Raw genomic sequence first — 11,395 nt, 5'->3', positions numbered from 1 at the left:
TAAAAAATGACACACTGCTAAAAATGTAAAAACAATGACATGGTGGTTTTTTTTCCGGCTGAACCGTCAACATTTGTTGTCTCTGCTCGATATGACTCAAGTAAAACTTCCATGTCTATCTCCTGACATACAGTAAAGTGCTTTAGTTTCAAGCTAACTTTCTATTTTCAAGCTCTACTAATAGGTTGCTAGGTCAGATTTGGATTTTGACACTTGTGGTTTAAGAAAGTGTCGCAGATATGATGAAACAACCAAAAATCATGATCTTTAAACTTTGGCCAAAGGGATCCATGTTGCTGTTTTCTTGTTTGTAGTTCTCCGCTCGCTGCGATCATGGAGGACCAGATTGAAAAATAAGTGAAATGGTATAAATGTTAAAACATAGATGGCATGTATTTTTATTTGAATTTTTTAACACAACATCAACAAAGGAAAAGCCACGTTTATACAATACTGAAGATATAGACAGAATTTACATTGTTTCATTGGGATTTACAAAGCATAAATATCAGTGGACGTAATGAGCAATAGTGCAAGAAACACACAAAAAAAGGTTAATAAAATGATGTGATTGTTCGGTGCAGAAATCACCACTAAATGCTCATGCGCCGATACCGCACCTTTGGACATTTGCAGTGCTTCAACATAAAACTGACGGTCGGTGTCACAGCAGCACAGGGAACTGCTAAACATGTAACGCTTGACTGTTGACTGACGGTCTGTTGCTCCGATGCTGAACTGTCTTGAATTGAATTGACTTTTGTCGGTTTGCAGGCGTACTCGTAGATGTTTTTCCTGAACGCATTCTCCGTGTTCTGCTCCCTTCTGAACAGCATAATGTAGCACTTTGGAAAGAAGTGACAGGCGATAACGCCGTAGTTCGAGATGATGATGATGATTATCTCCACGGCGGGCAGATACTGGCTGTCAGTTTTGATGTAGACGGGAATGAAAAGCATCCACGAGATCAGATACAAGAGCATGCTAAACGTGATGAACTTTGCCTCGTTGTATTGTTGAGGTAGTTTTCTACCTTTGAACGCACAGAGAAAACACACCGATGCCAGCAGCGCAATATAGCCCAGCATGAAACCAAAGCCTAGGTTTGAACCCTCATGACAGTACTCCAGTAGGGTTGTGGGCCCCCTGATGGTTTGACTCGTCGGACCGTTTAGCGTTATCCAGCAGATGCATATAACCACCTGTAACGCCACACACGCGCTGACGATGAAGTACGGTTTGTAGAGCCTGTGGAGAATCACCTGTAGCTCAGGGTTGAACTGAAAGGCCAGAAGGATCTTCAAAGTCTTGACCAGAATGCAAGAGACACACAGCGTGAAGCTGATCCCGAAGAGGACATGGCGAAGCTTGCATTGTATAGCGTTGGGTCGCCCCACGAACAGCGTGGGGCTGATGAAACTGACCACGAGTGAGTAGAGGATGACTTGGCTCAGCGGCCCTCCGGACGCTTTCACTACAGGAGTGTTGCGATGGTGCAGGAACAGGAACGACACCAAGAGAGCTAATAGAATCCCTAAGGCACTAAAGAACAGTGGAACTATGGCAGAAACATCCTGCCAGGAAAAGAAGAGCTGAGTTTTGGGCCTACAGCTGACGCTTCTCGCAGGAGACCACTCTACAGTTGTGTTGCAGCTCAGGCACTGGTCCATGTCTGCAAGAGAAATATTAAAAGTTATCCAATAGCAAAAGAAAATGTGACATAAAACAATTTACAACAATTAGGCAGCAGCTTTGGTAAACTATCTTTTTACCTGATGTTCCTATATTAATAGCCTTTAAAGAAGAAAAAAGAGGATATTCTCTTGACAAGGTATCAATTTTGTCCTTTTTACCTCAGTTTATAATTATGTTTCTATGAAGTCACTATAATATAGTATATATAATATAGGATGGTTTGAAATATTGAGTTTACAATACGATTGTCCAAAACTGGACACTTATTCCATCCGACATATTTGATATTTGAGGTCACTATTTTAGGACACTGGTAATAAGGCTTTTACATTTAATTTAATTTTATAACTTTATTCATTGTCAATGTGAATCGTGAGGTCATCTGTGCTGCACGGAGCAGAGGCAAAAGAACTGTAGCTTCATTTCATAAACTTCTACATAATTGTCCCAGAACATGTTTTTTCTAAATGCTCGTGCTTAATGTCGAAAAACCATAATGATCAAATATGATGCAGTCGAACATGTGGTTCAAGATTCAACCAGAAAATGTGCTCATAAGAAAGTTGGTTTGTATATAAATATATACATAAAACAAGCATCAATATTTCTTTGAACGACTGGACCTCGGAGCTCAAATTTGATGACATCACAACATTTTATGGCATTTTTCTTTTTAATTCAAGTTATGAAAAGTGTGTGGGACTGGACCAGATATCTCTCAGCTCTGTTAAGTTAACAAAAAACATTGCCTTTAAACATGACGACAACATCCAGCTGTTAAAACGTGCAAGTGTGTAGGGTTTGCCGGGCTTGCCTGTTTGATTCGAGAAGTAGTTCTCGGTGCAGTCGATGCACTCGTAACAACAAGTGTGTTGACCTTCGGCTGTTTTCTTGAACTCTCCAGGGACACAGCTGTTCGAGCAGCGAGAGACGATGTGCTGTTGGATAGAAAATGATTGGTTTGTTTCATTATCCTTACCTCTGCAAAATGAAGATAGTTTGCCTTAAAACATACTTAAACTAAGCAACTAAGTTCATTAAGACATGTCTCTAGTTCAACACTGCAGAAAACTGACCAGAAACTGTTTCCTTCAACTGAGAAAAATCTCTAAACTTGGGAAAATGTTGTCGGAACATGATCTGGAGCTTGTAATCCATGCGTTTGTTTCTTCTCGTCTGGACTATTGTAACAGTTTGTTTTCATGTCTTAACAAGAAGGATGTGTCTCGCCTGCAGTTGATTCAGAACTCTGCAGCCAGAATTCTGACCCGCTCTAGTAGAAGAACTCACATTTCTCCGATCCTTAAAACTCTTCACTGGCTTCCAGTTTCTTTCAGGATCAACTTTAAAATTCTGGTTCTTACTTTCAGATCTATTCATGGTCAGACCTACCATCATTGATCTGCTGATGGTTCCTCGCACACGGTTCAGGACCAAAGGAGAGAAATCCTTCCAGACTGTTGCTCCTAAGCTTTGGAACGATCTTCCTCTCTCTCTTTGTTTGATGATCTACTGACTCCTTTAAGAAACATCTGTGTTTGATGATCTACCGACTCCTTCAAGAAACATCTGTGTTTGATGATCTACCGACTCCTTCAAGAAACATCTGTGTTTGATGATCTACTGACTCCTTCAAGAAACATCTGTGTTTGATGATCTACTGACTCCTTCAAGAAACATCTGTGTTTGATGATCTACTGACTCCTTCAAGAAACATCTGTGTTTGATGATCTACTGACTCCTTCAAGAAACATCTGTGTTTGATGATCTACTGACTCCTTCAAGAAACATCTGTGTTTGATGATCTACTGACTCCTTCAAGAAACATCTGTGTTTGATGATCTACTGACTCCTTCAAGAAACATCTGTGTTTGATGATCTACTGACTCCTTCAAGAAACATCTGTGTTTGATGATCTACTGACTCCTTCAAGAAACATGTGTGTTTGATGGATCTACTGACTCCTTCAAGAAACATCTGTGCTTGATGATCTACTGACTCCTTCAAGAAACATCTGTGTTTGATGATCTACTGACTCCTTCAAGAAACATCTGTGTTTGATGATCTACTGACTCCTTCAAGAAACATCTGTGTTTGATGATCTACTGACTCCTTCAAGAAACATCTGTGTTTGATGATCTACTGACTCCTTCAAGAAACATCTGTGTTTGATGATCTACTGACTCCTTCAAGAAACATCTGTGTTTGATGATCTACTGACTCCTTCAAGAAACATCTGTGTTTGATGATCTACTGACTCCTTCAAGAAACATGTGTGTTTGATGGATCTACTGACTCCTTCAAGAAACATCTGTGTTTGATGATCTACTGACTCCTTCAAGAAACATCTGAAGACGTTTTTATTTGTTCAGGCTTTTCCTTGATTTTCTGGAACTCCTGTTGTGTTCTCAGTTTTATCTTGACCTTTAAAATATATACTTTATTGAATATTGTTATGATTGTTTAAGCACTTTGTGACCCTGGTCTGGAAAAGCGCTATATAAATAAAAATTACTTACTAACTTACTTACTAAGTTACTTCTGAACTGACCTATTTGCAACAGAGCAGGGCCTTATGTCAACTGGACCCTAGTGCTCATTAACCTATGCTGGGTCTCAAATCGCATACTTGCGTACTCAAAGTTAGTATTTTTAGTGCGTTAGTGTGTCTCAATTCTTAGTATGCGAAATGTAGTGCGCCATGCACACTAAATTGGCGTACTAACACGCCCACAAAACTGAGTATGGTTCGATGGACACTATCTACACTAAACAGCTCCATCTTAGTGACGTTTTAAACGGAAGTTACGTCATATATAAATGCATATATATTCATATACTTACAGGTGTATTTTCAGCAGCAGTAGAAGGATAAACACGTCTTCGCTGCTGATACCAGCTTAAATATCTCGCGAATATTTCGATTGTCATATTTTTTCTTTATTTCTTTTTCCAAACTTGCAAAACGTGCTGCCAGCAGGTGGCGATAGCGTTCAAACAGCTGGTTGAAACCATTGTTAAATAGTAGTAGAAGAAGAAGCTGTCATGTGATTTCCGGTTAGTGTGTAGCGTCAGTGTTTGATTTGAGACATACTATCTGTGGAGAATTTGCGTACTAGTTAGTATGTACACTAAACTGATGCATACTAACTTCTAGTATACTAAGAGTAGTATGCGATTTGAGACACAGCACTACACTAAGGTTCTGCCATGCTCAACGGTATTTACCTGAGAACATTTTTCTCTATTGGATGAGTTTTTTTTGTTGTAATGCTCAATGACTGACCTTCAGATCCTGCAGGAGTTTTGGGAACGTCCGATTACTGTGGGTGAAGCTCTGGTTCATATGGTATTCAGCCACAATATGATGAACATGAACCGTGTCCAGGTCCGACCGCCACAGTGTCACGTCATAGCCCAAGTTAATGTCTCCGTTGCTGTCGAAAGAGTAGTTTTTCCCCCACAGATCAAACGTCTGCATCTTCAGAGCTGTCAACACCTGAAACGTGGTTTTATAATCACTCCATAGCAAAAGTCGTTTACAAGTAACAGCTTATTTCCATTTGTTCCAAAGCTAGTTAAAGTGTTATTATTATAGTTAGTATGTTATTTAGCGTGTACAAAAGGTCGTACAAACACACACCTCGGAAGGTTGCAGGATGTCTGCGATGTTCTTGCAGTCTCTCCTCCTGCAGACGGAGGCCACAGCATGGGCAACAGCGCTCACTGCCATCTCAATACTGAATGTGGTGTGGGGGGCTGAATTGCGTCTGAGGATCTCCATGGCTTTTAGGATAAATTCCCGAGGTGGAAAAGGACCGCTTTCATTTAGCAGCGTGTAGAATTCCTGTAGAAATGGATTATTTTTCGCGGCCTCGAGTCCAGCCATTTGCAAACCCTTCAGGTAGTCGAACAAAGATGAGAGTTTCCCACTTTTAAAAGTGAAGCCCACTATATGGCCAATGTCCTCCAGGGTCAAAGGTCCCAGCACAGAGCTCGAGTAGGACCAGTTGTCACTCGCAAGCCACACTCTTTTCATCGAGCCCTTACCCTGCCTCCGCCTCTCGCTGCTGAGATCCTGGTACAGGTGGCTCATATGGTCTGGGGAGGCAAAGGACACAACCACCTGAACCTTATGGCTATCGAAGATGGTTACGGCACATTGCTTGACTTCTGAGTCCAGGTCCTGGTGGTTCATAGAGGAAGGGAGGATGCATCTGAAGGCAACACAGATCCCTCTCTCAGTAGCCTGTGCAACAAAGTGTTCCAGGGCCGACTGTCCATAATCTCCGTCCATTGTCACGATTCCCACCCAGTTCCACTGGAGGATGCTGAGCAGCTCCACCATCGCTGCCGTCTGGTGCCTGTCGTTGGGAACGGTCCTCATGAAGGAGGGGAAGCGGTTCTTGTCGCTCAGGATCACGGCCGTTGAAGAAAAGCTGATCTGAAGAGAAGGAAAAACATATTTATGGAAGAGCTAGATATGACCAATGTATTTTTTCAATTCTTCATTTCATTTTTCAACTTCATGAAATGGAGAATTACTGTACATGTTGTAATGTGAAAAGATGCTCTAGTCCCTACATCTGTGCTTTTTGGTTTTTCTCTATTCCTTCTGTGCTACTGGAAAACAGAAATTTCCCTGAAAGTGTCATCTCAAAGGGATCAATAAAGTGCAGTCTAAGTCTAAGTCCAAGTCTAACACCAAGGCATTTTCAGGCCAACTGCCTTCAGCACTTAGAGCAAAGGTGTCAAACCGGTCCAGTAAAGGGCCAGGGTGGGGCAGGTTTTGGATCCAACCAGTCAAGCACATATAGTTGAACCAATCATGCGTCTGAAGACAGTCATCAACTAATTGTCAGTCAGGTGTTGCTTGCTTAAGCCGACACCTGATTGGTTAACTCATGTGTGCTTGACTGGTTGGAACAAAAACCTGCACCGTCTCGGCCCCTTTTCTGGACCAGTTTGACAGACAGCTAAAGTATGAACCTGCGCAAGCTCATGAAATCAATAACATTTTCTTTGAAGTTTACAAACCTAAAAAAGTAAATTATATTTCATTGAGATTCCACTGAAAAAAAACATTAAATGAAACTAGATTAATATTTTATATTTTTTATTTATAAACATTACTGAACTGTATCAATAACTGTTGCAGGTGTGGCCAGTGAAAATGTTTACTTATTATATACAGAATTATTGATATGATTCGTTACAGTACTTAGGTAAACAACCAGTTGTTAGAAAGATCGAAAGGGTTTGAATTTTGATTTGAAGGAAAAAGAAAAATACGCGGATAATTCTCTTTATAATGCTATAAAAACCCAACCTTTGATTCCTGCACAAGTAAAATAGCTGATAAAAACATGCAGTAAAAAACCTTCCTTAGGTCAAAATCCTCATCGATCATCACATAACAGTTTTAGATTCATTTTATTAATGATCATTTTTGTGTCTCTGTTGTGCAGTTCTCAACATGATCAAAGGGTCAGAGCAGAGCAACAGCTTTAACTCTTGCGTTAACTCATGGTCAACCAAATGTGTTTGTGCTATCCCTTGTGTCACTGTTGTTCATCTCGCAACACAAGGGATACCACAAACATGTGGTTTTCGGGCCTTCGGGTCACCTTGACCCTGAGATAACATAAGGGTTAACGCAACATAACAGCGGGTCTACCATGAACCCTCTCCTTTATGATCCTCTTCCTATCTGTTCAGACCTGCTATCAAGGTCGAGTCAAATCCCAAGGATCTGATTAGACAGGGGACTACGAACCACATTTTCCGTCAAGGGTGTCCTGATGCAATATGCACTTATAGAGACCCCTCTGTTCAAACATAATGTTAGTTGTGGACAAACATAGAATTCCAAAAACAAACAACAATTCAAGCTTATTTTGGTTGGAATGTTTCCTTCATTCAACTCTTTCCACATTGCAGAACAATGGAGTCCCATAGAGGGTCACTTTGCGGGGGGTGTTAGCTCACCACCTCTAACCTTAGGAACCTCCAAAGCAGAATAAACCAACAAAGACCGGGTTAATATCCACAAAATATGTCTTAGCCTTCCGTCCTGTCCAGGCAGGTGAAAAGAATGGATGTCCCAAAAGCCATTTCATCCAATCAGCACCCAACCATTATAAGAACGACACACGAAGTTAGTCTAAAACACATTGAAAATGATGCATTTAGTGGCAAAAAAGGGCTCACCTGTGGGATCATAGACAGAGTCAGTTGCCTGGCAACAGCGATGGACATTTCAGAGTAGGAAGCTCCCACTACAGCCACAATTGGAGAAACAGATGTTGAGAAATTGCCGTCTGAGAGGTGTTGGTCTTGAACGATGAAATCTGCTGCCGCTCGCAGTGCTGTGCTGACATCGGAGCAGGTGTCATGGATCCGGTACCCCAGCGTGACGTTGACGTCGGCCAGCAGAGGAGACTTGTTCATCAGCTGCACCGCGTTGATCATCGCGAGACTCCTCACCAAACTCGTCAGCCTTAGCCTTTAAGGAAAGAAGTTTTTAGTTCAACCTTACACATGCTGGGAGTTATATCAGTTGGTTTATAATGTTATGTTTTCATAGGATTGTGGATCCATTACACTCTTGCTAAGCTAATGTTGCCTTTTAACTTTTGGTAAAGTTCATAAGAGGCAGTGCAGTTTTCGGAATAAAATATAAGCATTTTAAGTTTCCTCATTTCGCTTCCTTGAGTTACGTGTTGTTACTAATACTCTGTTCCATCGTGACACCTGTTTTGGCATGAATTGTACTAATCAGACAGGAAAGCAAGAGTGGTTCTACTTCATATTGGTGCTCCGCCCTATAACCGCTTCGGTAATGGTTTATCCTCGAGACCTCGAGCCTGAGCACCAATTCGTAGAATTTGAGATTATGAAGATAACTCAAGGGGTTTTGCTGGTTTTTCCTGAAAATCTGTGAAAATGTAAATAACTGTCAAATGGTAGTGTTCACTAAATTGACACAGAATAGGAAAACAAAAAGGAAAATATTTTAAAGTCATATTTATAATAATAATGATAATGATGATAATAATGATAATAATGATAATGATAATAATGATAATAATGATGATGATGATAACAACAACAACAACAACAACAACAACAACAATTATAACAACAATTAACAATAAAAGTAATAATAGTTTGAGAGAATATAGAAACGAATTGAATGATTTTTACTAATGATACAAATAGATTATTCACAACTGTTAAAAAAGTAACATTTGTTTGATTGTTAATTACTTTCCCATGAAGCAAATAAATATACGCTCGGTGTTGAACACACTTGAAATACAAACAAAAAGAAATAAAAACTTGAGTTCACTTTGATACACTTTATAATAACCATTCATAAAAATCACAATCTTATAAAAACCTAAACTCAAGGTGCACAACAGTGAAGTCAGGCATAGTTTTACTTTCTGAATACATCAAACATAATAAACGCACGTACCTGACACATGGGTAGTTGGCTTGTAGGTAAAGAGAATCGTTGCCTTTATCTACATCTGAATGAATATTAATCAATCCTCCAATTATAAAATCCCCCCATGCTGTCACTCCAGGTCTTCTGAGATCATCCTCGTGGGAACAACTGGACTGCAGCAGGCAGAGGGAGAGCACCAGGTAGAAAGTGACAGGTGAGTAGACAGAGAACATGTTGCTGGTTTATCGCCTCTAAAGTTCTTCACCTCTGGCAAAGTGATACTCGCCCACTAAAGCATCTTCACCTGCTCTAAACTATGTGTTTCCTCATTCACGTGGATATTCTCATTTTCTCCCCTACAGCCCTGCCCACACCTGCGGAGTGACAGCTCTGTGAGTCACCGCTTGACTCGCTTTCAATGGAAATGTTGGATTACGTTTGTTCAGATGCTGTTACGATCCTGATGGAGCGACAGGTTGTTAATAAGGTCAGAATATACATTATTGTTTTCAATTATCTGCTCATTTATAACTCGTCAAATATTTATTGGTAACACTTCAAATGTGAATTTTCTACAACGGATATCAATGGAATATATCCCCCTTCATTCACCCTCATCCTTTTGAGAACCAAAAGCAGCTCCTGTTGTCTTAGCTCATAATTATCTGACAACAAATGTGTTTGTGAAATCCCTTTGCGTTGCCTCTGGGTCAAGGTGAACGACCTCACTAGCTTCCAGAAATACATTGTGAAATACAGCGTCTTTCATCTTAATCCATAAGCAATGCAAGGGATACCACAAACACATTTGTTTTAGGGCCTAAGGGTCACCTTGACCCTGAGATAACACAAGGGCTAATTTAAATTATATTCAAACTATTATATTGAAGGTAAAATGGTAAAAATTGGGCCATCCATCCATCAATCTGTCCGTCCGTCTGTCCATCCATCCGTCCGTCCATCCGTCCATCCATCCATCCGTCCATCTGTCCATCCGCCCATCCGTCCGTCCATCCGTCCGCCCATCCGTCCATCCGTCCATCCGTCCATCCGTCCATCGTCCATCCATCCGTCCGTCCGTCCGTCCATCCGTCCATCCGTCCGTCCTTCCGTCCATCCGTCCATCCGTCCATCCGTCCATCCATCCGTCCGTCCGTATATCTTCCCTATATGAATGACAACACCACAGAGGTGCAGCAGCTACGGCCGCGAACAGCGTATCATCCGTCCTGCTGAGAAGGCAGTTGACTCTCGTCTTGCATCACTGCAGGCAGGCTCTAGGCTGACCCAGTTCACCTGGGACACCCCCTCTTCAAACCGCTGCCCTCGGGGAGGAGACTAAGATCAATTCACACCATAACATCACGGTTTACTTGTTCTACACGTCGCGTGTTGTCGTTCAATCATGAACGTTATTTAATTATTAAATGTTAACATGCTCGCTTGTAATCCATGCGTTTGTTTCTTCTCGTCTGGACTATTGTAACAGTTTGTTTTCATGTCTTAACAAGAAGGATGTGTCTCGCCTGCAGTTGATTCAGAACTCTGCAGCGAGAATTCTGACCCGCTCTAGTAGAAGAACTCACATTTCTCCGATCCTTAAAACTCTTCACTGGCTTTCAGTTTCTTTCAGGATCAACTTTAAAATTCTGGTTCTTACTTTCAGATCTATTCATGGTCAGGCTCCTCCTTACATCACTGATCTGATCCAGACTTACACCCCAGCTCGGGCTCTGAGGTCTGTGGATCAGAATCTACTGATGGTTCCACGCACACGACTCAGGACCAGAGGAGAGAAATCTTTTCAGGCTGTTGCTCCTAAGCTTTGGAACGATCTTCTTCTCTCTCTTTGTGTTTGATGATCTACTGACTCCTTCAAGAAACATCTTAAGACGTTTTTATTTGTTCAGGCTTTTCCTTGATTTTCTGGAACTCCTGTTGTGTTATCAGTTTTATCTTGATCTTTAAAGTATATACTTTATTGAATATTGTTTTGATTGTTTAAGCGCTTTGTGACCCTGGCCTGGAAAAGCGCTATATAAATAAAAATTACTGAAATACTGTATATGACTTCTTTTTTTTCACCTTTTATTTATTACATTTTTATAATTCTGTCGTTACCACAAACAATTCCTGTGGTCTTTATTTGTTTCCATATTGGGGGGTTTGTTGTCAAAACATCTCTTGTTGTGACTTCCGGGAAGGGAGTCGCGTTGCAGTAAAACCCTCAGGACACTAGGGGGCAGT

The 11,395-nt window shown here is 41.0% G+C and overlaps 1 protein-coding gene across 1 annotated transcript; it reads right to left on the bottom strand.

Moving 5' to 3' along the window:
- Window positions 1-368: 368 nt before the first annotated feature.
- On the bottom strand, window positions 369-10,047 carry gprc6a (G protein-coupled receptor, class C, group 6, member A). The gene is made up of 6 exons (XM_087806496.1): window positions 9,176-10,047; window positions 7,906-8,200; window positions 5,339-6,139; window positions 4,982-5,194; window positions 2,510-2,633; window positions 369-1,672 (listed from the first exon to the last, which is right to left on the bottom strand). The coding sequence occupies exons 1-6, from the start codon at window positions 9,379-9,381 to the stop codon at window positions 594-596; spliced, it is 2,718 nt and encodes a 905-aa protein (XP_087662622.1). The 5' UTR covers window positions 9,382-10,047; the 3' UTR covers window positions 369-593.
- Between the last annotated feature and the right edge of the window lie 1,348 nt (window positions 10,048-11,395).

The sequence above is a fragment of the Callionymus lyra genome, chromosome 13 (assembly GCF_982586985.1).
Source record: "Callionymus lyra chromosome 13, fCalLyr1.hap1.1, whole genome shotgun sequence".
Lineage (NCBI taxonomy): Eukaryota > Metazoa > Chordata > Actinopteri > Syngnathiformes > Callionymidae > Callionymus > Callionymus lyra.
This window is presented reverse-complemented; position numbering and strand designations above follow the sequence as displayed.

Excerpts from the sequence above, each read along its gene's own strand:
- gprc6a (XM_087806496.1), bottom strand. The coding sequence starts at position 9,381 with ATGTTCTCTGTCTACTCACCTGTCACTTTCTACCTGGTGCTCTCCCTC. Across the intron at positions 8,201-9,175 it reads GCCAACTACCCATGTGTCAG|GCTAAGGCTGACGAGTTTGG; the intron begins GTACGTGCGTTT and ends CTTTCCTTAAAG. Across the intron at positions 1,673-2,509 it reads CTACTTCTCGAATCAAACAG|ACATGGACCAGTGCCTGAGC; the intron begins GCAAGCCCGGCA and ends TTTCTCTTGCAG.